Source organism: Carcharodon carcharias, chromosome 3 (genome assembly GCF_017639515.1).
Source record: "Carcharodon carcharias isolate sCarCar2 chromosome 3, sCarCar2.pri, whole genome shotgun sequence".
Taxonomy (NCBI): domain Eukaryota; kingdom Metazoa; phylum Chordata; class Chondrichthyes; order Lamniformes; family Lamnidae; genus Carcharodon; species Carcharodon carcharias.
In genome coordinates, this window is record NC_054469.1 from 33,702,819 (window position 1) to 33,729,673 (window position 26,855).

A 26,855-nucleotide genomic window follows, 5' to 3' on the forward strand; every position below is an offset into this window, starting at 1 on the left:
CAGCTAGTCTCAGTAATAGTGACCGTGAAGACATTGTCCTTTGTTGTAAAAACCCATCTGGTTCACTACTGTCCTTCAGGGAAGGAAATCTGCCGTCCTTACCTGACACACAGCATGTGGCCTACATGTGACACACAACAATGTGCTTGGCTCTTAAATACCCTCTGAAATCGCCTAGCAACCACTCAGTTGTGCCAAACAGCTACGAAGTCTAGAAGGAATGAAACCGGATGGACCACTCAGCAGTGAGCTAGGCACTAGAAATGGCAACCCCAAACCCAGCCCTGTCAACTCTGCAAAGTCCTCCTTACTCATACCTGAGAGCTTGTGCCAAAATTGGGACCACAGACTAGTCAAGCAACAGCCTTACATAGTCACACTCACGGAATCATATCTTACAGATAATGCCCTAGATACCACAATCAAGGTATGTCCTGTCCCACAAGCAGGACAGACCCAACAGAGGTGGCGGCACAGTGGTATACAGTTGAGAGGGAGTTGCTCTGAGAGTTCTCAATATCGGCTCTGGACCCCATGAAATCTCATGGCATCAGGTCAAACATGAGCAAGGAAACCTCCTGCTGATTACCACATACCGCCCTCCCTCAGCTGATGAATCAGTGCCCCTCCATGTTGAACAGCACTTGGTGGAAGCACTGAGGGTGGCAAGGGCACAGAATGTACTCTGGGTGGGGGATTTCAATGTCCATCACCAAAAATAGCTCGTTAGCACCATTACTGACCAAGCTGGTTGAGTCCTAAAGGAGCAGCACCAGGCATACCTAAAAATGAGGGATCAACCTGGTGAAGCTGCAATACAGGACTAATTGCATGCTGAAGATCAGAAGCAGCATGTGATAGACAGAGCTAAGCAATTCCATAACCAACAAGTCAGGTCTAAGCTCTGCAGTCCTGCTATATTGAGTCATGAATGGTGGTGGACTAGCTGGAGGAGGAGGCTCCACAACAACCCCTATCCTCAGTGATTGGGGAGCCAAGCACAGCAGTGCAAACATAAGGCTGACGCACTTGCAATCATCTTCAGCCAGAAGTGCTGAGTGGATGATTCATCTCAACCTCCTTCTGAGGTTCCCAGAGTCATAGACGCCAGTCTTCAGCCAATTCGATTCACTCCACATGATATCAAGAAATGGCTGGAGGTATTGTATACTGCAAAGGTTATGGGCCCTGACAACATTCCTACAATAGTATTGAAACCTAGTGCTCCAGAACTAGTCAAGCTATTCCAGTAAAGCTACAACACTGGCATCTACCCAGCAATGTGGAAAATTGTCCAGGGATATCCTGTCCACAAAAAGCAGGACAAATCCAGTTCAGCCAATTATAGACCATCACTGTACTCTTGATCATCAGCAAACTGATGGAAAGTGTCATCCATAGTGCTATCAAGCGGCAGTTACTCAGAAACAACTTGCTCACTGACGCTCAGTTTGGGTTCTGCCAGGGCCACTCAGCTCCTGACCTCATTACAACCTTTGTCCAAACATGGCCAAAGAGCTGAATTCCAGAGGTGTTGTGAGAGTGACTGCCCTTGACATCAAGACTGCATTTGACTGAGTATGGCATCAAGGAGCTTTAGCAAAACTGCAATCAATAGGTATCAGGGGGAAAACCCTCCACTGGTTGGAGTCAGATCTAGCACAAAGGAAGATGGTTATGGTTTTTGGAGGTCAATGATCTCAGTCACAGGATATTACTGCAGGACTTCCTCAGGATAGTGTTCTAGGCCCAACTATCTTTGGCTGCTTTATTAATGACCTTCCCTCCATCATAAGGTCAGAAGTGGTGATGTTTGCTGATGATTGAACAATGTTCAGCACCAGCCGTGCCTTCTCAGATACTGAAAAAGTCAATGCCTATATGCAAAACGACCTGGACAACATTCAGTCTTGGGGTGATAATTGGCAAGTGCCGGGCATTGACAATCTCCAACAGGGGAGAATCCAATCATCTCCCCTTGGCATTCAATGGCATTACAATCATTGAATCCCCCACAATAACATCCTGGGGGCTACCATTGACCAGAAACTGACCTGGACCAGCCTTATAAACACTGTGGCTACAAGAACAGCTCAGAGGCTGGGAATTCTGTGTCATGTAACTCACCTCCTGACTCCCCAAAGTCTGCCCACCATCTACAAGGCATAAGTCAAGAGTATGGTGGAATACTCTCAACTTGCCTGTGAGCAGCTCCAACAACATTTAAGAAGCTTGTCAGCATTCAGGACCATGCAGCCTGCTTGATTGGCACCCCATCTACCACCTTCAACATTCATTCCCTCTACCACCAATGCACAGTGGCAGCAGTGTGCACCGCCTATAAGATTAAGCACTGCTGCAACTCACCAAGGCTCCTTCGACAGCACCTTCCAAACCCACAACCTCCATGTATCTAGAAGGAGAAGGGTATCAGAGACAATAGCATCTGCAAGTCCCCCATCAAGCCACACGCCATCCTGACTTGGAACATACTTCACAGTCATTAGGTCGAAATCCTGGAACACTCTTCCTAACAGCACTCTATGTGTACCTACACCACATGGACTGCAGCAGTTTAAGAAGACAGCTCACCACTACCTTCTCAAGGTGGTTTATTTATTGCAATAAATGCTGGCCTAGCCAGCAATGCTCACATCCTGTCAAAGAATAAAAAAGGCGAGACTTGTGGATCTATCTCAGGAGGTTGTCCCACCTTAGAGAGTGGTGGGATGAGACCTTTGAGTTGGCACTAATTGCCTATTTGAAGGACTCAATTCGCATCTGGGTAGGAAGGCTGTACACGAGCCTTCCCACCCCGGAATTATTTGGGTGGAGCGGGGAGATGGCGGGTTCCTCATTTTGCATACTTGGCTGTGAGCCCAGACAAATAAAAGCATTAACTTAGCAGGGGCTTCTTTTTGACAAGTAAAGTGAATTGCTAACTTTGCTTAGTTCACATCTTTAAATGGTTATAATGAGCTGATCTTTCTGTGACCTCTTTTGTCAATGTCTCAATGTTTATTTGGACATGAGTAAGAGGCGTGAAGTGTGTGAAGCCTCTTGTTATTGATATTTTAATGATCTGTCTGATTGACACTTTTATAGGATTGTAGGAAGAGTAGTTTTGTTTCAAAAGAACAAAAGAATACTTGTGAATGCGGGGAGGGCTAGAGGGCCTATAGTCTTCCAACACAACTGGGACAAACTTCTGCCTCAGTACTCGCCAGCCACCATGGTCCCCGATACTTTGATTTTAGGGGCAATGCACCCAACTCCATCCTGCACCCAGCCACACCCACCTGTGCATAAATTGGCCATGTCAGGGCACTTTCTACCGAGGTGGGTCTGGCGGGTCAGGGAAATTTCCCAACTTGAGCTACGCTCCTCGCAAGTCAAAATCTAGCACTGACCTTCCTGATCATAATCTAAGTTTAAAGAAAATGTGATCATGCTTCTTCAGTCTGTAAACTATATGCAACATCATAAACGATTGTATAAACTCAATCTCAAATACATTATTTTTGTTGTTCTGTCCCAACAGGTTCTGCTGTCTTGTTCGCATGTTTTTCACAGGGTAAGTGATAAAGAGATGCAGAGAAATAACTAGAATTTCCAATTTTTAGGAACATTTGTTCTTGGTGCTTTGTGTAACTTGGGAGATATAATGTGGTCTGGAACAAGTTAGTGGACTATCAGTAATGAAAAGAGACACTGAAAAATAGATTGGCAATATGTGAGCACTTACTTATACTGTTTATTTATACCTTTGTTTTGAAGGTTTGCATGCAAGCTTTTGAGAAGTTCTCTGGGAGGAAGAGTTGCCCCATGTGCAGGAAGGAACAATACCAGACCAGGGTCATTCACGATGGAGCTCGTCTGTACAGGATGAAATGTGCTACAAGGTACTAATTTGATAACAACACCATATCTGCTGGCAACTTGTAGAGAAACATTTTGCTTCATTGGTTGCTAAAAAGGTAAAGAAGGAACTTGACTACATTGATCAGAATGGGATGGAAATCACAAGGTAAGGCTCGCAGGAGATGCAGGGCAGGGGAATCAGAAGCAAGAGCAGGAGGTGAATTTCAAAGCCCTGCCCTTCATGATGCTGGGTCCATCAATCGTTGGGGGGGGGCATTGGCAAACCGAACATTGCTGGGCGGCCTTTGGGAGGCATGGGTAAGTTGTACAACTCCCATTTAATCCCTGAGGCACCAATGAATAGCGGTGGGTGTCAATTGGCTCATTAATAACATTCTGTAGCCGCCAGCTGAGAATCCTGCGTCAACCCTTTCCGCCCTCCTATTTAAACGGGGGAGGTTTTGCCACTGTCTGGAGACTGAAGTGGGGCCTCTCTCACATTTAAGTAGGCCTGGCTGCTGTGTTTCCCATCTCAACGAGCTGCATTAAATCCAGCCCATAGCTGTCATACCTACCTGAGGCTGGAGAATTGAGTCAATATTAGTTCCAAAGTATACAGTGGTCACCTATCATGGTTACACATCTCCTAAGCTGACAAATGTGAAAGAAACCAAGAAAAAAATATGGAAACAATGAAAAGTGTGCACATGCTTTATTTTTGGTTTGCTTTCATGCACGTGCATGAAGGGAAATATTTGATCCAATATTGCAGCTTTCTGCTTATCTCTGCCATTTGTTTGCTTTTACACCAAGAGAAATATGCAATTGGTGCAAAAAAGGAACAAGTGGTCAAAAAGATTGCAGAATTTCAGGCATTAGTAACACAGCAAAGGCTTCTTGATCTTTTATGATCTTCTGTCGATCCCACTATACAGGCCACACTCCAGATTACAGACTCAAATTTCCCGCAATTGCGCTTGTTCAGAGGTCCCACTGAGGAAGTCTTGCTACAACTGTACAACTGACATTGATGAGACTACACCTGGAGTAATGTGTATAGATTTGATCTCTTTTACTTATGGAAGAATATACTTGCTTTGGAAGCAGTTCAGGAAGGTTCACTAACCTGATTCTTGGGATGATGGGTTTGTCTTATGAGGAACAGTTGAGCAAGTTGGGCCTATACACATTAGAGTTTAGAAGAATGAAAGGTGACCGTATTGAAACATATAAGTTCCTGAAGGGGCTTGACAGGGTAGATGCTGAGAAAATGTTTCCTCATGGAGGCGTCTAGAACTAGGCACTATTTCAGAATCTACATATAGATTGGGCAAACCAAATTAGCAATAATACAGTGGTGGATGAATTCCTGGAATATGTACGAGATATGTTTTTAGACCAATGCGTTGAGGAACCAGCTCTGAAGAAGAGCCATAGGGACTCGAAACGTTAACTCTGTTTTTCTCTCCACAGATGCTGTTAGACCTGCTGGGTTTTACCAGCATTTTCTGTTTTTGTTGCATTAAGGAAACAGCTAGGGAACAGGCTATCCTAGATTTGCTGTTGTGCAATAATCTGTGTTGTCCTTTAGGGAATAGTGACCATAACATGATAGAAATCTTCATTAGGATGAAAAGTGAAGTAGCCTGATCCAAAGCTAGGCCCTAAATCTAAACAAAGGAAGCAACAAAGGTATGAGGCGTGAGTTGGCTAAGATAGGTTGGGGAACTTCATTAAAAAGCATGACAGTGGATAGGCAATGGCTAATATTTAAGGAACGAATGTATGCATTGCAACAGCTATACACTCCATCTGGCGCATAAACATAACAGGAAAGGCAGTGCAACCATCACTAACAAAAGAAAGTGAGGATAATAGTTGATCCAAAGAGGAGTCATATAAAGTTTCTAGAAAAAGTAGCAAGCTGGGGATTAGGAGCAGTTGAGAATTCAACAAAGAAAGACAAAGAGATTGACTAAGAGGAGAAAAATAGAGTACAAAACTTGCAAGGAACACAAAAGCAGACTGTAAAAGCTTCTACATGTTTGTGAAGAGAGAAAGATCAGTGAAGGCAAATGTAGGTCCCTTACAGTCCAAAATGGGAGAATTTATAGTAGAGAATAAGGAACTGGCAGAACAATTAAACAATTACTTTAGTTCTGTCTTCATGGAGGAAGACACAAATAACTTCCCAGAAATGCTAAGGAACCAAGGGTCTAGTGAGAAGGAGGAATTGAAGGAAATTAGTATTACTAAAAAAATAGTGCTGGAGAACTTAATGGGACTGAAAGCCAATAAATCCCCAGGGCCTGATAATCTGCATCCCAGGGTACTGAAGGGGATGGCCATGGAAATAGTAGATGTGTTGTTTGACATCTTCCAAAATTCTGTAGATTCTGAAACAGTCCTGGCAGATTGGAGGGTGGCAAATATAACCCCACTATTTAAAAAAGGAGGGAGGGAGAAAACATGAATTATAGATCGGTTAGCCTGACATCAGTAGTAGGGAAAATATTATAAAGGATGTGATAACACGACACTTGGAAAATATCAACAGGATTAGACAAAGTCAACATGGAATTATGAAAGGGAAACCACGTTTGACAAACCCACAGGAGTTTTTTGAGGATGTAACTAGCAGAATAGATAAGGGAGAACCAGTGGATGTGGTGTATTTGGATTTTAAGAAAGCTTTTGATAAAGTCCCACGTAAGAGATTAGTGTTCAAGATTAAATGGGATTGGGGGTAATATATTTGCATGGATTGAGAATTGGTTAGCAGACAGGAAACAGGGAGTAGGAATAAATGGATTGTATTCAGAATACAAACAGTGACTACTGGATGGATCAGTGCTTGGGCCCCAGCTATTCACAATATTTATCAATGATTTAGATGAAGGAACCAAATGTAATATTTCCAAGTTTGCTGACAACATGAAACTAGGTGGGAATGTGAGTGGTGAAGAGGCTTCAAGGTGATTTAGACAAGTTGAGTGAGTAGCAAATACATGGCAGATGCAGTATAATGTGGATAATTGTGAAGTTATCCGCTTTGGTAGAAAAAACAGAATATTTAAATAGTGATAGATTGGGGAATGTTGATGTATAAAGGGACCTGGGTGTCCTTGTACACCAATCACTGAAAGCAAGCATGCAGGTGCAGCAAGCAGTTAGGAAGTATTTTGGCCTTCATTACAAGAGGACTTGAGTACAGGAGCAAGGATGTCTTACTGCAGCTGTACAGGGCCTTGATGAGACCACACCTGGAGTATTGTGTGCAGTTTTGGTCTCCTTACCTAAGAAAGGATATACTTGCCATAAAGGGAGCGTGGCGAAGGTTCACCAGACTGATTCCTGGGAATGGCAGGATTGTCCTATGAGGAGAAATTGGGTCGACTAGATCTGTATTCACTGGAGTTTAGAAGAATGAGAGGGGATCTCATTGAAACATATAAAATTCTGACAGGGCTGGACAGACTGGATGCAGGGATGATGTTTCGTCTGGTTGGGGGGGGGTCTAGAACAATGGATCACAGTGTCAGGATATGGGATAGATCATTTAGGACTGAGATGAGGAGAAACGTCTTCACTCAGAGCGCGGTAAAACTATGGAATTCTCTACCACAGAAGGCTGTGGAGGCTAAGTCACTGAATATGTTTAAGAAGGAATTAGATGGATTTCTAGACTCTAAAGGCATCAAGGGGTAAGGGGAGAGAGCGGGAGTCTGGCGTTGAGATAGAGGATCAGCCATGATCATTTTGAATGGCGGAGCAGGTTTGAAGGGCCAGATGACCTACTCCTGCTTTTATTTGCTATGTTTCTATGTTAATAAGGGGTCTCCCATTTAAGATGGAAATGAAGAAGAATTTCTTCTATCAGAGAGCTGTGAGTGATGGATTCTATTGCTGTTACCATGATATATTCTGTTGTCACTACACTTGAAGAATATGCTTGGACACCATGAAGCAGACTTGTATAAGTTACAAGGAAGTCTTTATTAACAATACTGAACAAAGTACATATTTACAGTAGGTAAGGAGAAGACTACATATGAGATCCTAATACATTGCTATTCATCTCTAGACTGGCTCCAGCTCTAGGTCAGTTGCCTTCTTACATCACCTTGTGGGTGGAACTGTACTCTTGGAGCCATTTTGAATCCCTCTTCTCTCTTAAAGCTACACCTACACTTTAAGGGATGATTTTATTGAATCATAAAAGCTGCTGAGATGTTGTTTCCCCTTGCTGTAGCATCTTGAACCGGGGATATTACCTCAGGTTAAGGGTCAGCTTGCTCCGCTATTGATAAGGTCATGCCTGATCTGATTGTGGCGTCAGCTCCATTTTCCTGCCTACCCCCTATAACCTTTGACTCCCTTGTCAGTCAAGAATATATCTTACTCAGCCTTAAAAATATTCAATGATCCTGCTCCACTGCTCTCTAGGGAAGAGAATTCTTGGACCAACAACTGTCTGAGAGAAAGAAATTCTCCTCATCTCCATCTTAAATAAGAGACCCCTTATTTTTAAATTGTGTTCCCATAGTATGGTCTCTCCCACAAGGGGAAACATCCTCTCAGCATCCCCTCAGGATCTTATGGGCAGGATTTTCCCCCTGCCGGTTAACGGGGGGAAGTTGAAGTCTCTTGCACACTTCCAATTGGCGCCCCTGATTGGAGGCATGCTGCTATTTTACATGGGTGGGCCAATTAAGGCCCACCCAGCGTGACGTCCGCCAGGAAGCACTCTGCACTCCCTGTGCGGGCGGGGGGGGGAGGGGGGAGGGAGTCCCTAAACCCGAGAATGCGCTCTTTCACGCTTGCGCACGAAAGAGCACAGTCATCTCCCTGAGGCTAATCCTGCCTCAGGGAGGTCAGCTCTACAATAAGAAACATTAAAAAAAGAAAGAAAAAATCCCTGACATGTCCCCTCATGTGACTCTGTCGCATGAGTTGGGACATGTCCTTAACTTTTTAAAAAACTTTAATTAAATTTTTTAAAACCTACATGAAACCTCATCCTGTCCTTGGATGAGGTTTCATTGTTTTTCTGAAGCCCACCAAGGCTCCTGGCCTGCCCGCCAACCTTAAGGCTGGACGGGCAGGTCCATTAACTAGTTCAATGACTCTCTCAATGGCCTCAATTGGCCATTGACAGGTCGGCGGGCGCACAGCTGATTTTGCTGCGTCCCCACCTACCTGAAAATTTAAACGGGGCACGGTGACATCAGGAGTTCCGCCTGATGTCACCGCTTTTCATTTTATGCATCGGCAAGCGGGCCCTGCCTCCCACTCACCGACAGGAAAATCCTGCCCTATATGTTTCAAGAAGATCACCCTTTATTCTTCTGAACTCCAATGGCTACAGGCCCAACCTGTCCAACCTTTCCTTATAAGATAGCTCCCCCATCCCAGGAATCCGTTGAATGAACCTTCTCTGAACTGCTCCTTATGCAATTATATCCGTTCTTAAGTAAGAAGACCAAAACTGTACACACTACTCCAGATGTGGTGTCTCCAATGCCCTATACAATTGTCGCAAAGCTTCCCTACTTTTATGTTCCACTCCCCTTGAAATAAATGCCAACATTCCATTTGCCTTCCTAATCACTTGTTGTACCTGCATATTAACTTTTTGTGATTCATGTACCAGGACACCCAGATCCCTCTCTACTGCCAAGTATTGTAGTCTTTCTCCATTTAAATAATACACTGCTTTTCCTGTCAGAGTGTGTTCATATTTTCCCACGTAATACTCCATCAACTAATTTTTACCTACTCACTTAACCTATATAAATCCTTTTGTAAGCTCTTTGTGTTCTTACAATTTGCTTTCTTATTTATCTTTGTGTCATCCAAGTTACTTATGTAGATTGTGAAAAGTTGAGGCCCCAGCACGGATCCCCCCACTGCTTCCTGTTAGCCAATCAATCCTCATCCATGATACTATGTTACCCTCTACACCTGGAGCTCTTAATTTGCATAATAAACTTTTGAAAATCTAAGTACTCCACATACACAGTCCCCCTTTATCCAAGTTGCTTGTTAATACCTCAAAGAACTCTAATATATTAGTCAAATGTGATTTCCCTTTCACAAAATATGTTGGTTCTGCTTAATTTCATTAAGATTTTCCAAGTGCCCTGCTATAGCCTCCTTAATTATAGGCTCTAGCATTTCCCCTATGATAGCTGTTTGGTTAATTGGCCTGTAGTTATCTGTTTTGCTGTCTCTTTCCTTTCTTGTATAGAGGAGTTCCATTTGCTAATTTCCATCTGATGGGACCTTTCCAGAATCAAGGGAATTTTGGAAAATTAAAACCAAAGCATTTACTATCGCTGCAGCCACTTTTATTAGGACCCTAAGATGAAGTCCATCAGTCCTGGTGACTCAACTAATATTTTCTCAGTGCCGTTTCGCTGGTGATTGTAATTGTTTTAAGTCCTCCCCCTTTCACCCCTTGATTTACAAGTATTTCTGGGATGTTATTTGTGTTTTCTACAGTGAAGATAGACGCAAAATATCTGTTCTACACTTTGACCATTTCCTTATTTACCATTATTAATTCACCAGACTCACTCTCTAGGGGACCCATGCTCACTTCAATTACCTTTTTCCTTTTTAAATACTTATAGAAACTCTTGCCATATTTCTAGCTAGCTTTCCCTTATACTTTAATTAATTTTAAATAATCTTTAATTTCTCCTTCCTTTTTTTTTGGTCATCTTTGCTGGTTTTTGAATTCTGTCCAATGTAACCTACCAATAATCTTCATAGAGATGTATGCTTTTTCTTCCAATTTGATACTATCTTTAATGTCCTTAAGTAGGCACCAACAGTACATTCGTCTCCTAGGCCAGGATTTTCGGGTCAGCAAGGGAGGGCAGGGTGGGGGGGGGGCCGCTCCCTGACGCATAAAATGACACGTGGTGACATCGGGCGGGTGTCCTGACGCCACCGCACACATCATTTAGGTTTTCAGTTCGGCGGACACACAGCCGAGTCAGCTGCGTGCCCACCAAACTGTCAAAGGCCTATTAAGGCCATTTAAATAGTAATTAAAATAATTAACAAAGCTGCCCGTCCAACCTTGAGGTTGGGGGGCAGGCGAAGAGCTCAGGCGGCCTTCGTATTTTTCATGGAACCTCATCCACGGGCGGGATGAGGTTTCGTGAAGTGTTTATAAATTGAGTAAAAATTTTTATAAAAATTCATTGACATGTCTCAGCTCATGTGACACTGTCACATAAGGGGACATGTCTTAAAATTTTTTCTTTTCTATATTTAAATTTTTAAAACTTAACCTAATCCCCCTGAGGCATAGAGGTGCCCGCTCAGTGCTTCCAGGCGCGTGTCACACTGGGCAGGCCTTAATTTGCCCGCCGACATAAAATGATGATGCAGACCCGATCGGTGGCGCCAATTGGGTCTGCGCCTGCCCTTGCCCGTCCCCACACAATCCCCCCCAACCCCCGACGGGGGAAAAATTCTCCCCTTAGAGTCTTTCTTTCTCAATGGAATGTATCTTTCCTGAATGTCATGAAATATCTCCTTATATGTTTGCCACTGCATTTCTACTGACCTACACCTTAATCTATTTTCCTGGTTCACCTTCACCAGCTTTGTCTTCATACTCTTATAATTGCCTTTATTTAAGTTTAAAAAATGTTATGATTGCTGCTACCTAGAGGCTCCTTTATTATGAGGTGATTAATTAATACTACCTCATTGCATACTACTAGGCCTAAAAGAGCCTGCTGTCTGGCTGGCTCTAGAATGTGCTGCTCTAAGAAATCTACAAACTCATCTTCCAGGCTACCTTTGCCGATCTGATTCATCCAATCTGTATATAGATTAAAATCATCCATGATGTTAGTACACTAGTGAGAGATGACTTTAGTTCTAAAGATCAGGATGTAGAATTCATTTGGGTAGAGATAAGAAATAGCAAAGCATCCATGATAATTGCATCTTAAAAGCCCCCGTTATTTCTTCCTATATATCCTGCCCTACAGCATCATTACTGTTAGGAGGCCTGTAAACTACTCCCAAAATTGATTTCTTCTCTTTGCTACCTCTGGACTTGGTGGATTCATTTGCATAGCTAGGTTTGGAGAGGTAAGGTGCCCCTTTGGATGAAGTACACCTTTGGGAGAGGTAAGACACCCTTTGGGAGGGGTAAGGCACCCTTTGGGATTGTTAAGAATGAACATGATTATGTACTTTTTATGCACAAACTTATTGGAGCTGTCAAACTGTCAAAGAGCTGTCCAGCTGTCAAGGAACTGTTCAGCTCTCAGGGAACTGTTAGAGAGCTGTCCAGCTGTCAAAGCTGCCAAGGAACTGTCCACGTATACTAGGTGAGTTGGTATGGAGGGGCTAAGGGAAAAGAGTGGTCAGTGGGGGTCATGGGTTGTCATGAGTCAGCACTAGGTTAGCATAGGGGTATGGGGGCAATGGGAGTGGGTGGAGGGGCATGGGTTGGTATATGGGGTGTGAGGGGCCATGGAAGGTGGGAGTTGTGTAGGAGGATATAGGTTGACATAGTGATGTGTGAGGCCATGGAGGGTGGGTGGATTTTATAGATCGGCATAGGTTAGCATGTATCAGGCATAGGGAGTATGTGGGTGGGTGAGGGCTGAAGAGATGATTTTCATTTTATTATTAATTTTTATTTATTTAAACACAGCACTGAAGCACAGAGACAGGCCTTGCACCCAGACTGTCTCCCCGCCTAGCAGGCTCTGCACTCTGCAGGATCACCCAGCCTGACTCCTACCTTAGTCTGCGAACCCTGACTGAAAATCCAACCTGCGGCTGGCCTTCTTTAAAGGTCAGGTTTGCCGAACCAGGATATCTCCTGATTTCGCAAAAGGGAATGAAAGCCTGGGCCTTAGCTTCCTTTTTCAGTTTCCCTTTTCAATTAGGGCCCACCTAAAAAAATACAGACTTTGAAATTACAGATTCCATCAAAGATGCTTTCTAGAAATTACACAGCAGATGGCAAACCCTCAGAGTATTTCTGTTCGAAAAGGTGTCCTTGAATCTGAGGTGACATTGAGTTTATTAAGAAAAATCACAGCACCAAAATACATACCATCAAAGGACGATCTATTTGAATGAATTAGTTTTTCTCCAATGTGTTTAGGGTTCTTGGTCAGACGTTGAGTATGGTGGAGATTTATCAATTAGAATTTGTGGACATCTATATTGTTGCGAGAGATAAATAAAGAATTAACCAGGCTATTCTGTGAACTATTAATCCATACAAGGAAAATAATATAAACCTCAGCTCTATGAATTTGGGTGAGGTCTTGTGGTGCAGTTGGTAGCCTCCTTGCCTCTGAGCCAGAAGTTCCAGGTTCAAGTCCCACTCTGCATCTTGATATCGATAGAAGGTATATTCATAATGTGGCCATGGAAGGTCTGTTCATGTGACCTGACATTGTCAGGTAAATCCTTCCAATAGGCCTATGGCAGGCGGTAAGAGTGAGGCAATTTCCTGGTCAGCTGTGCTTGAGGCAGAGTGGCACCCCTCAAGCTATGGCCTCTGGAGACAGGCTAGCAACCTGTTCCAGGAGAAACTAGCCATGGGAGCAAGTACATGTTTTGTCTGCCTCATGTGTCACTATACATGGGAAAGCCTCTAAGCTGTCTATACGTTTGGGTAATTGGATTGGAATCATGTTTTTTTTTCTTTCACGGAATGTGGGCATCACTGGCAGAGTCAGCTTTTGTTGCCCATCCCTAATTGCCCTTGAGAAGGTGGTGATGAGCTGCTTTCTACAATCACTGAAGTCCATCTAGTGTATGTCCATCAGTGTTGTTGGGAAGTGAGTTCCAGGATTTTGACCCAGTGACAGCAAAGGAACAGCGTTATGGTTCCAAGTCAGGATGGTGTGTGACTTGGAAGGGAACTTGCAGATGGTGGTGTTCCTATGCGTCTGTTGCCCCTCTACTTCTAGGTGGTCAAGGTCATGAGTTTGGAAGGTGCTGTTAAAGGAAACCTGGTGAGTTGCTGCATTGCATCTTGTATGTGGCACACACTGCTGCCACTGTGCGTCAGTAGTGGAGGGAGTGAATGTTTAAGGTGGTGGATTGGGTATCAGTCAAGCGTGCTGCTTTGTTCTGGATGGTGTTAAGCTTCTTGAGTTCGGGCTGTTTCTCTCTGAAACTCTGTTCCTTTCTCTGAGGATGTTGATGGTGGCAAATTCAGTGCTGACAATGCCATTGAATGTCAAGGGAAGATGGTTAGATTATCTCTTGTTGGAGATGGTCATTTCCTGGCATTTTTGTGGCACAAACGTTACTTGACATTTCTAAGCCCAAGACTGAATGTTGTCCAGGTCTTGCTACATGGGAACACAGACTGCTTCAGTATCTGAGGAGTCATGAATGTTGCTGAGCACTGTGCAATCATCAACAAACATTCACGCTTCTGACCTTATGATGGAGAAAAGGTCATGGATGAAGCAGCTGAAGACGTTTGGGCCTAGGACACTACCCTGAGGAACATCTGCAGTGATGTCCTGGGGTTGAGATGATTGGCCTCCAACAACCACAACCATCTTCCCTTGTGCTCGGTATGACTCCAACCAGTGGAGAGTTTTCCCCTTATTTCCATTTATTTCAGTTTTTCTGGGACTCCTCGATGCATACTTGGTCAAATACTGACCTGATATCAAAGAGTTCAGCTCTTTTGCCCATGTTTGGACCAAGGCTGGAATGAAGTCAGGATCCAAGGAGCCCAGGCAGAACCCAAACTGAGTGTCAGCGAACAGGTTATTGCTATGTAAGTGCCACTTGATAGCACTCTTGGTGACCCCTTCCATCACTTTGCTGATGGTCGAGAGTAGACTGATGGAGCTAGTTTGGATTTGTTCAGTGTTTTGTAGGCAGGATTGATGGCATTGTTATCGCTGTATGGGAACAGCTTGGCTAGGGGCGTGGCTAGTTCTGGCACACAAGTCTTCAATACTATTACCAGAATATTGTCAGGACTCATAGCTTTTGCTGTATCCAGTGTTGTCAGCTGTTTCTTGATATCACGTGAAGTGAATTGAATTGGCTAAAGACTGGCACCTGTGATGTTGGGGTTCTCCATAGGAGGCGGGGATGAATCATCCACTCGGCACTTCTGGCTGAAGATGGTTGCCAATGATTCAGCCTTGTCTTTTGCACTGAAGTGCTAGACTCTCCCAATATTGAGGATAGGGATAAATGTGGAGCCTACTCTGCCAGTTAGTTGTTTAACTGCCCACCACCATTCATGACTGGATGTGCAGGACTGCAGAGTTTCTATGTCTAATCACCATAATCTTTCCACAGAATCATAGAACCTGAAATTCAATGGTCTTGCTCCACCACAGAAAACCCATTGCTCCCCCCTGGACCTAATGGTCAGATTTATAATGGCCTGGAAACACCCTTAAAAAAACCCCAAAGCTTGAGTTGGTCACTCACTGCAGCCTCCCCCTAACCCCACCCCCCGACACATGCACCTCAGGTGTTTTAGCCCAATATAATTTTACAGCATAATAGGAGGCCAGCCAGTCCAGTACATTGGTGCTGGCTCTCTGAATGAGTTGTCCTTTTATTTTTTTATTTTTTCAAATATTAATCTACTTCATTTTGTGGTGATTTTGAGACCAGTTTTAAAGTAGACGAAATTTGCAATCCCAGTTATTTATCAAAAGAATAAAGCCTCAAGACTCAATGGTTTAAAACAGAAGAATTTTTACTGTACAAGAGCCAACAAATACTATCTATGCTACACTCTAATATCCAGAATTAACATGAGTTAAACATGAATTAACTGGCAAATTGTGGTCAAATATAAACCATAAATTGCACCTTAAATGGTGGATACATCTAAGACAGATCTTATGAATCGACTCCACAGTCCCTTCAGATTTTGATGATCTCACAAAGCCGTAAAAGCCCTTCAAACTCTGCCTTCCACACGACAAATTTCAACTCCCCTCCTTCTTGGAGCTAGTCTGATCCCAAGTCGACAACAGCGCACAACCAACCTGAGTTCCATGGGCACGGTCTTCACCACAAATGGCACACATCTATAGAACCTGTTCAGCTTGGATGGCGTAGGTGCACCAATGATATCTTCAAGTAACAGAAACAACTGCAGCAACTATATCTTTGCTTGTTTTCAGCTTCTGGATCTAGCCCCTGTCTTCATCAGTCTTCTCCAGTCTTCGACAGCTTGCTTGTACTGCCCCACTAGACTCATCAGCTGCTATTGCCCAGCTTGGACTGATCCGTGTCCTTTTGTTTCTTTCAAACATTTTCAGTTTGCCAGAAGTTTTGGTTTCCAAACCTGGGCTTGTTGTTGTTGTTTCCTCAGAAACTGGGAGTTTCCTTTCTGTTTTACCTGTTCTGTTTCCCTTTCTGTTCTCTTTTCAGTGCAGTTTCTGTTTTAGTTAGGGTATGCCTCAAGAAGTACAAATTTAAATTTAAAGACACAGATTCCCTCACCTTTTTAGAAGCAACTATAGATTCAGTTTCCACCGTTGTTTCTGATAAGAGGTTTTGCAGGTAATTTTCAACTTTGCCACCAGGGTGTTGATCTGGCAGGGTACCCTTTGTAGAACCCACCTCATTTTGTTCCAACAGTCTGGTGTTTCTTTTCCCCCAGCTTCCCCGGCAGGTGATGAAATTGAAAAAGATCCCCTTTCCCCCACATCTCCTAACGATCGTCACAGGAAAAAGAAATCTCATGTCCTCTCCTTTCATTTCATTTAAACAAAAAAACTATCATGTAAAAATTCCACTCCAGAAGGATATTGCTGTAGCAGCATCATGGGGGAAGACTGGTTATTTTATCATCTAACCCAGACTGACATTTCACCGCAATATTTAGGGAGCGCTACACTGTCAGAGGGGGCACCTTTTGGATGAGACATTATAAAGAAGCCTTCTTGGGTGGATGTAGCAGATCCCCTCTCAGTAATTGAAGGCGAGCAGGAGAAATCGCCTTGTAGCACCAAAGCAAAATGCTGCGGGTATTGGAAATCTGAAATTAAAACCAGAAAATGCTGGAAATACTCAGCAGGTCAAGCAGCTTTTGTGGAGAGAGAAATAGAGTTAACATTTCAGTGTCCAGAAGGTCTTTCTGTTAAGTGCTTTACATCTTCTGGACTCAACATTGATTTCAATTAGTTCAGATCATAACCACTGTTCCTAGCTCTTGAATGGCAGGAGCTTGTGATGATGCTGCTGTGGCCATTTACACCTCCTCTAGACTCATCTTTTGTTTCTTTTCTTGGCCCTTTACTATCCCCTTTTGCCTTGTACTATCATCCATGTAACCACCCCTCCCTTCCACCCCATCACAGACATTCCCTTTTGTTCTTTCCCCTCCTCTCCTGTTTCCCTGCCTCTGCATTTGCCTAAAAACCGTTGCATTGCAAAATGTTTTTTTATTCATTCATGGGATGCGGGTGTCACTGGCTAGGCCAGCATTTATTGCCCATCCCTAATTGCCCTTGAACTGAATTGAACTTTATCCAGTTCTGATGAAAATTCATTGATATGAAACGTTATCTCTATTTCTCTCTCCAGAGATATTGGTGAGTTTTGGCCAGAGCATTTCTTGAATTCTGCCAGTATCCTGGCCAACATTTGGCCCTTAATCATAATCACTAAAATAGATCATCTGCTCAAATATTTCATTGCTGTTGTGGGATCTTGCTATTAATAAATAGGCTGCTGTGTTTCCCTACATCATCACAATGGTTATACTTATCTTAATTGGTTGCAAAGTGCTTTGGGATGTACTGTGGTCTTAAAAGGTGCTATATAACTGCACGTTAATTTCTGTCTTTATCAGCTCAATAAACTGAATGAAAGCACAAAAAGCTGGAAAGGCACAGTGAGTTGGCCAGCATTTGAAAGAGGAAGATATGTTAGCATTTGGAATGCAACCCTGTTTTCCCTGTGATCTTTTTAAAAAGTACTGAAGCAGTATATAATTGTGTCCAATAAAACTAGCCTGAATATGCTTAAAAGGTGTAAATGGAACCGGTGATGCAATGTGACCTCTCTGTTTCCAGAATCAGGCATTGTATTCTGATGGAAGATTAAACATTTCTGTGATGATCTCCTAGTCTTTGAGTACTGATTTTATGTTGGTTTAACAAGTTTACGCTTTGGTCTTAGAATTCAAGCTTACTGGCGAGGACATATTGTTCGCAAATGGTACAAGGAGCTGAGGCACACAGTACCTCCAAAGGACAGGAAATTACGAAGGAGATTCTATGAAAGAAAGGTATGGTGATATCTTTATTTTTCTCTACAGTTGCTATTGCAAATAAACTGTGAATTGAGACCATCTAAAACAACAGGTTCTGGTCATGCCAGCTGTGTTCAAATCCAGTTCAAAGATGACTGGATAAAAGGTCAGTTTTCTTTAATGGTTATTAAGGATCACAAAGTAAAGGCAAAAGCAAAATACTGCGGATGCTGGAAATCTAGAACAAAAACAAAAATACCTGGAAAAACTCAGCAGGTCTGACAGCATCTGCGGAGAGGGATACAGTTGAAATTTCAAGTCCGTATGACCCTTCATCACAACTAAGAAATATAGAAATGAGGTGAAATATAAGCTGGTAGAGGGGGGGTGGGACAGGTAGAGCTCGATAGGGGGCCAGTGATAGGTGGAGGCCAAGAAGAGGCTGCCAAAGATGTCATAGACAAAAGGACAAAGGGGTGTTGACGGTGGTGATATTATCTAAGGAATGTGCTAATGGGGCACTAAGGGTAGCAAGCAGGACAAGCTTGTGGCAGATGGCCTTAGTGGGGGTGGGGTGAAATGGGCTAAAAGGTGGAGATGAAACAATAGATCAAAATAAATTTTAAAATAGGTGGGAAAAGAAAAATATATTTGTTAAAAAATTATAAATTATTAGAAAAAGGGGGATCGGAAAGGGGGTGGGGATGGAGGAGAGAGTTCATGATCTGAAATTGTTGAACTCAATATTAAGTCCGGAAGGCGGTAAAGTGCCTAGTCAGAAGATGAAGTGCTGTTCCTCCAGTTTGTGTTGAGCTTCACTGGAACATTGCAGCAGGCCAAGGACGGACATGTGGGCATGAGACCAGGGTGGTGTGTTGAAATGGCAAGCGACAGGGAGGTCTGGGTCATGCTTGCAGACAGACTGAAGGTGTTCCGCAAAGCGGTCACCCAGTCTACATTTGGTCTCTCCAAAGTAGAGGAGACCACATTGGGAGCAGCGAATGCAGTATCCTAAATTGAGGGAAGTGCAAGTAAAATGCTGCTTCACTTGAAAGGAGTGTTTGGGCCCTTGGACGGTGAGGAGGGAGGAAGTAAAGGGGCAGGTGTTGCACCTTCTGCGGTTGCATGGGAAGATGCTGTGGGAGAGGGTTCAGGTGTAGGGAGTGATGGAGGAGTGGACTAGGGTGTCCTGGAGGGAACGATCCCTGTGGAAGGCCACCGGGGGGAGGGGTGAAGGGAAGATGTGTTTGGTGGTGGCATCATGTTGGAGTTGGCGGAGGATGACCCTTTGAATGCAGAGGCTGGAGGGGTGATAAGTGAATTTCACATTCCCAGCTAACCCTGATAACCTTTGATTTCCTTGCCTAACAAGAATCTATTTACCTCTGCCTTAAAAATATTCAATTACCTTGCCTCCACCACCTTTGGAGGCAAAGAGTTCCAAAGTTGCACAACCCTCTGAGAGAAAAGAGTTCTCCTCATCCCTGTCCTAAATGGGTGACCCCTAATTTTAAAACAGTGCCCCATAGTTCTGGACTCACTCACAAGAGGAAACATACTTTCCATGTCCACCTTGTCAATACCATTCAGGATCTTATATATTTGTAAGATATATATATTATATAAATATATTTATTATATATTTACATCTTATGTATTTATATAACATATATCTTATATACTTCAATCAAGTCAACTCTCGCTCTTCTAAACTCCAATGGAAACAAGTCTAGTCTGTCTAACATTTTCTCATAAGACAACCCAGGCATCAATGTAGTATACCTCCTCTGAACTGCCTCCAATGCTTCCTTCCTTAAATTAAGAGACCAAAACTGCAAACAGTATTCAAGATGTGGTCTCCTTAATGCCTTGTATAACTGAAGCATAGCATCCTTACTTTTATGTTCAATTCCTCTCGTATTAAAGGATAGCATTCCATTAGCCTCCTTAATTGCTTGCTATACCTGCATTCTAACTTTTTGTGACTCATGTACAAGAGCACCTAGATCCCTGTGCACCTCAGATTTCTGCAGTCATTCTCCATTCTCCATTCTCTGCTTTTTTTTATTCTCCCCGCAAAAGTGAACAACTTCACATTTTTCTTCATTATGCTCTATCTGCCAGATTTTTACCCACTCACTCAAGCTATCTATATTTGTCCATAATCTCCTTATGACCCCTTCACAACACCTTCCTGCCTAGCTTTGTGTCATCTGCAAATTTAGCTACCATGGCTTCACTCCCCTCATTGTAAAAAGTTGAGGCCCCAGCACAGACCACTGCAGGACTCCACTTGTCACATCCCATCAATCATAAAAAGATCCATTTATTTATACTCTATTTTCTGCCAGACAATCTTCTTTCCATGCTAATATGTTACCTCCTACACAATGAGCTTTTATTTTATTTTTTATTTTTTGCAATAACCTTTAATGTGGCACCTTATCCAAAGCCTTCTGGAAATCCAAGTACAGCATGTCTACAGGCTCCCCTTTATCCACATCGCATGTTACTCTGTCAAAGAACTCCAATAAATTGGCTAAACATAATTCCCCTTTCACAAAACCTTGCTGACATTTTTTTTATCCATTTATGGGATGTGGGTTTTGCTGGCTAGGCCAGCATTTATTGCCCATCCCTAATTGCCCTTAAGTTTCTCTAAGTACCCAGTATAACCTCCTTAATGATCGATTCTAACACCTTCTTCACAATGGACATCAAGTTAACTGGCCTATAGTTTCCTGTTTTCTGCCTCCCTCCTTTCCTGAATAGTGGGGTTATATTTTCTACTTTCCAGTCTGATGGAACCTTTACAGAATCTAGCGAATTTTGAAACATTAGCACCACCGCATTAGTCACATCTTTTAAGACCCTAGGATGAAACCCATCAGGACCCAGTGTTATGACCACAGCCGGTGTTAATTGCTGCACAAATCAAATCCCAGAGGGAAACTTCACTTGCACCTATACCCTATTTTTTGTATTCTGAAATTGAGAAGACACACTGATTTCAACAGTAAGATGTCCAGTATCACTTTTGGGATTTAAAAGAAATTAAAAGTAAAAGTTTTATTAACAAGAATAACAATGAATAACGGATGACATAAAGATTGGCCAGGTGGTTAACAGTGAGGTTGAGTGTCGGGCTACAGGAAGATATAGATGGGATGGTCAAATGGGCAGATAAGTGGCAGATGGAATTTAACCCTGAAGAGTGTGAGGTGATACACTTTGGAAGGAGTCATTTAACAAGGAAGTATTCAATGAACGGCATGACACTAGGAAGTTTTGAGGAACAAAGAGACCTTGGCATATGTGTCCATAGATCTCTGAAGGCGGAGGGGCATGTTAGTAGGGTGGTGAAAAGGGCATATGGGACACTTGCCTTTATCAATCGAGGCATAGATTACAAAATTAGGGAGGTCATGTTGGAGTTGTATAGAACCTTGGTGAGGCCACTGCTGGAGTACTGTGTGCAGTTCTGGTCGCGACATTATAGGAAGGATGTGATTGCACTGGAGAGGGTGCAGAGGAGATTCACCAGGATGTTGCCTGGGATGAAACATTTAAGTTATGAAGCGAGGTTGGATAGATTTGGGTTGTTTTTGTTGGAGCAGAGAAGACTGAGGGGTGACCTGATCGAGGTGTACAAGATTATGAGGGGCATGGACAGGGTGGATAGGGAGCAGCTGTTCCCCTTAGTTGAAGGGTCAGTCACAAGAGGGCATAAGTTCAAAGTGAGGGACAGGAGGTTTAGTGGGGATGTGAGGAAACATTTTTTACCCAGAGGGTGGTGACGGTATGGAATGCGCTGCCTGGAAGGGTGGTGGAGATGGGTTGCCTCACATCCTTTAAAAATTACCTGGATGAGCACTTGGCATGTCATAACATTCAAGGCTCTGGGCCAAGTGCTGGTAAATGGGATTAGGTAGGTAGGTCAGGTGTTTCTCACGAGTCGGTACAGACCCGATGAGCCAAAAGGCCTCTTCTGCACTGTGTGATTCTGTAATCCTGTGAAAAGAAAACTCACACAAGATTACTGTTGCACAATTAAGGCTAGTCTTACAAAAAATTCCTCAAAAAGATTCCCTACTTGATCAAACCCACATGTAAATACCTCCAGGCAGCAGTCCCTTATATATGTTAACCATAAAAAAATCCAGTAATATTACCCAAGGCAAACTGCTGTAGCTTCAATAAAGGCATACCACATGACCTCTACCCTTTTCCAATCTACAGTGGAATCCTGTTCAGAATAAAACTGCTTGTTGCAGCCTAAGACTTTTCTGGCTAAACCGGATGGCTGGTTCAAACAGCATCTTTTCCCAGCCCAGAGCTCCAGCTATAGCTCAACAGTTCTACAGCTAGAGCTATCTCCATAGTAACTCCACAGTAACTCCAAAATACATATTTTCCCCTTTCATCTTAGGTTCCACTGTTCTCAAACCTCTTTGAAACTCAAATCCTTCCAAATATCAAATCTGTCTCTATTTAGTCTTTGCATTCAGGTCAATAAAATGTAATATCCCCACTGCTATTTACTTGTGGAACTCTTGCAAGATGCAAACATTTTTCTTGTGACCTCTGACTCCCCTTTGATATTCAAACAAACTCTCGACTTATCTAAAAATGCAAATATTAGTACTTGTGCATGTAACCTATGTACTTGTACCTCAAACTTAACACCACTATCCTTTTCATATTTTAAACCCCCCCCCAGAACCTTATTCCAATCAATCTCTTGCCCAGCTTAATTACATCTCTCTCACACACACACGCATACATACACACACACACCATTCTTTACAGAATAACACAATATTCCCTAAAAATATTTTTAAAAATAATATCCATTCTCTTACCAGAGATTTGTCAGCCCGCAGCTCCATCACTTTGCTCAGTACCGCTTCCCTAATGATTGTAATTTCTACATTTTTTCTACATATTCTAGATTCTTTTTTATTCATTCATGGGATCTGGGTGTTGCTGGCTAGGCCCACATTTATTCTCCATCCCTAATTGCCTTTGAGAAGGTGGTGCTGAGGTGCCTTCCTGAACCACTGCAGTCCATGTTATGTAGATATACTCACAGTGCTGTTAGGAAGGGAGTTCCAGGATTTTGACCCAGCAACACTGAAGGAACGGCGATATATTTCCAAGTCAGGATGGTGAGTGGCTTGGAGGGGAACTTCCAGGTGGAGGCATTCCCATGTATCTGCTGCCCTTGTCCTTCTAGATGGTAGCGATTGCGAGTTTGGAAGGTTCTGTCTAAGGAGGCTTGGTTAGTTCCTGCAGTGCACCTTCTGGATGGCACACACTGCTGCCACTGTGCATTGATGGTAGAGGGAGTGAATGTTTGTGGATGTGGTGCCAATCAAGCGGGCAGCTTTGTCCTGGATGATGTCAAGCTTCTTGAGTGTTGCTGGAGCTGCATTCATCCAGACAAGTAGACGGTATTCCATTACACTACGGACTTGTGCCTTGTAGATGGTGGACAGGCTTTGGGGAGTCAGGAGGTGAGTTATTCACTGCAGCATTCCTAGCTCTGACCTCTTCTTGTAGCCACAGTATTTATATGGCTAGTCCAGTTCAGTTTCTGGTCAATGGTAACCCCCAGGATGTTAGTACTGGGGGATTCATTGAATATCAAGGGACAATGGTTAGATTCTCCCTTGTTGGGGATGGTTATTGCCTGGCACTTCTATGGCACGAATGTTACTTGCCACTTGCCAGACCAAGCCTGGATGTTGTCCAGGTCTTGCTGCTTTTGGACATGGACTGCTTCAGTATCTGAGGAGTCACGAATGGTGCTGAACATTGTGCAATAATCAGCGAACATCCCCACTTCTGACTTTATGATAGAAGGAAGGTTATTGATGAAGCAGCTGAAGGTGGTTTGGCCTAGGGCACTGCCCTGAGGAACTCCTGCAGTGATGTCCTGGAATTGAGATGATGGACCTCCAACAACCACAACCATCTTCCTTTGTGCTAGGTATGACTCCAACCAGCAGAGAGTTTTCCCCCTGATTCCCATTGACTCCAGTTTTGCTCGGGCTCCTTGATGCCACCCTTGGTCAAATGCTACCTTGATGTCAACTTAAATAAATCTTCTTTGGGGAAGAACTTTCTAGAAGGCTTGTAAGACCTGACTGTGCCTCATCAAGACAGGAATTTAGGAGGTCTTGAAGGTAAGCAGGCAACCACTCCATCCAACTTGGAGAACAAATGATGCACAAACCAAGATATGCATAAAATCAATGGAGAAACATAACATAACATAAAGCACAATGAAGATATCACAGAAATGGGGACTTTTCAAGGCCCACCAGCAGCAGGAGTCATGGTGAGTCAGTGTGGAAAATTAGGCCTGAGGCCAAAAGTTGAATTTCCAATGGCGGGAAAACAAGTCGGTATTTTCCCCTCAGCACTGGGTGCTGCGGGGTGTAGGCAGTGCTGCTCACACTGGGTGCTGCGGGGTGTAGGCAGTGCTGCTCACACTGGGTGCTGCGGGGTGTAGGCAGTGCTGCTCACACTGGGTGCTGCGGGGTGTAGGCAGTGCTGCTCACACTGGGTGCTGCGGGGCGTAGGCAGTGCTGCTCACACTGGGTGCTGCAGGACACAGGCAGGGCTGCTCACACTGGGTGCTGCAGGACACAGGCAGGGCTGCTCACACTGGGTGCTGCAGGACACAGGCAGGGCTGCTCACACTGGGTGCTGCAGGACACAGGCAGTGCTGCTCACACTGGGTGCTGCAGGACACAGGCAGGGCTGCTCACACTGGGTGCTGCAGGACACAGGCAGGGCTGCTCACACTGGGTGCTGCAGGACACAGGCAGGGCTGCTTACACTGGGTGCTGTGGGACACAGGCAGGGCTGCTCACACTGGGTGCTGCAGGACACAGGCAGGGCTGCTCACACTGGGTGCTGCAGGACACAGGCAGGGCTGCTCACACTGGGTGCTGCGGGACACAGGCAGGGCTGCTCACACTGGGTGCTGCAGGACACAGGCAGTGCTGCACACACTGGGTGCTGCAGGACACAGGCAGGGCTGCTCACACTGGGTGCTGTGGGACACAGGCAGGGCTGCTCACACTGGGTGCTGCAGGACACAGGCAGGGCTGCTCACACTGGGTGCTGCAGGACACAGGCAGGGCTGCTCACACTGGGTGCTGCGGGGTGTAGGCAGGGCTGCTCACACTGGGTGCTGCGGGGCGTAGGCAGTGCTGCTCACACTGGGTGCTGCAGGACACAGGCAGGGCTGCTCACACTGGGTGCTGCGGGACACAGGCAGGGCTGCTCACACTGGGTGCTGCAGGACACAGGCAGGGCTGCTCACACTGGGTGCTGCGGGGTGTAGGCAGGGCTGCTCACACTGGGTGCTGCAGGACACAGGCAGGGCTGCTCACACTGGGTGCTGCAGGACACAGGCAGGGCTGCTCACACTGGGTGCTGTGGGACACAGGCAGGGCTGCTCACACTGGGTGCTGCAGGACACAGGCAGGGCTGCTCACACTGGGTGCTGCAGGACACAGGCAGGGCTGCTCACACTGGGTGCTGCGGGGTGTAGGCAGGGCTGCTCACACTGGGTGCTGCGGGGTGTAATCAGGGCTGCTCACACTGGGTGCTGCAGGACACAGGCAGGGCTGCTCACACTGGGTGCTGCAGGACACAGGCAGTGCTGCTCACACTGGGTGCTGCAGGACACAGGCAGGGCTGCTCACACTGGGTGCTGCAGGACACAGGCAGGGCTGCTCACACTGGGTGCTGCGGGACACAGGCAGGGCTGCTCACACTGGGTGCTGCAGGACACAGGCAGGGCTGCTCACACTGGGTGCTGCAGGACACAGGCAGGGCTGCTCACACTGGGTGCTGCAGGACACAGGCAGGGCTGCTCACACTGGGTGCTGCGGGACGCTGGCAGGGCTGCTCACACTGGGTGCTGCGGGGTGTAGGCAGGGCTGCTCACACTGGGTGCTGCGGGTCACAGGCAGGGCTGCTCACACTGGGTGCTGCAGGACACAGGCAGGGCTGCTCACACTGGGTGCTGCAGGACACAGGCAGGGCTGCTCACACTGGGTGCTGCGGGACACAGGCAGGGCTGCTCACACTGGGTGCTGCGGGGTGTAGGCAGGGCTGCTCACACTGGGTGCTGCGGGGTGTAGGCAGGGCTGCTCACACTGGGTGCTGCGGGGTGTAGGCAGTGCTGCTCACACTGGGTGCTGCAGGACACAGGCAGGGCTGCTCACACTGGGTGCTGCGGGGTGTAGGCAGTGCTGCTCACACTGGGTGCTGCAGGACACAGGCAGGGCTGCTCACACTGGGTGCTGCAGGACACAGGCAGGGCTGCTCATACTGGGTGCTGCGGGGTGTAGGCAGGGCTGCTCATACTGGGTGCTGCAGGACACAGGCAGGGCTGCTCACACTGGGTGCTGCAGGACACAGGCAGGGCTGCTCACACTGGGTGCTGCAGGACACAGGCAGGGCTGCTCACACTGGGTGCTGCGGGACACAGGCAGGGCTGCTCACACTGGGTGCTGCGGGGTGTAGGCAGGGCTGCTCACACTGGGTGCTGCAGGACACAGGCAGGGCTGCTCACACTGGGTGCTGCAGGACACAGGCAGGGCTGCTCACACTGGGTGCTGCAGGACACAGGCAGGGCTGCTCACACTGGGTGCTGCAGGACACAGGCAGGGCTGCTCACACTGGGTGCTGCAGGACACAGGCAGGGCTGCTCACACTGGGTGCT

At 45.2% G+C, this 26,855-nt stretch overlaps 1 protein-coding gene across 1 annotated transcript in view; it reads left to right on the forward strand.

The window, feature by feature from the left end:
• rnf32 (ring finger protein 32) overlaps positions 1 to 26,855 on the forward strand; it is a 75,032-nt gene that overhangs the window by 21,301 nt on the left and 26,876 nt on the right. The window contains exons 8-10 of the mRNA XM_041183925.1: positions 3,542 to 3,574; positions 3,778 to 3,902; positions 18,037 to 18,145. Of these exons, the coding sequence (XP_041039859.1) occupies positions 3,542 to 3,574; positions 3,778 to 3,902; positions 18,037 to 18,145 (267 nt within the window). The remainder of the gene's footprint in view (positions 1 to 3,541; positions 3,575 to 3,777; positions 3,903 to 18,036; positions 18,146 to 26,855) is intronic.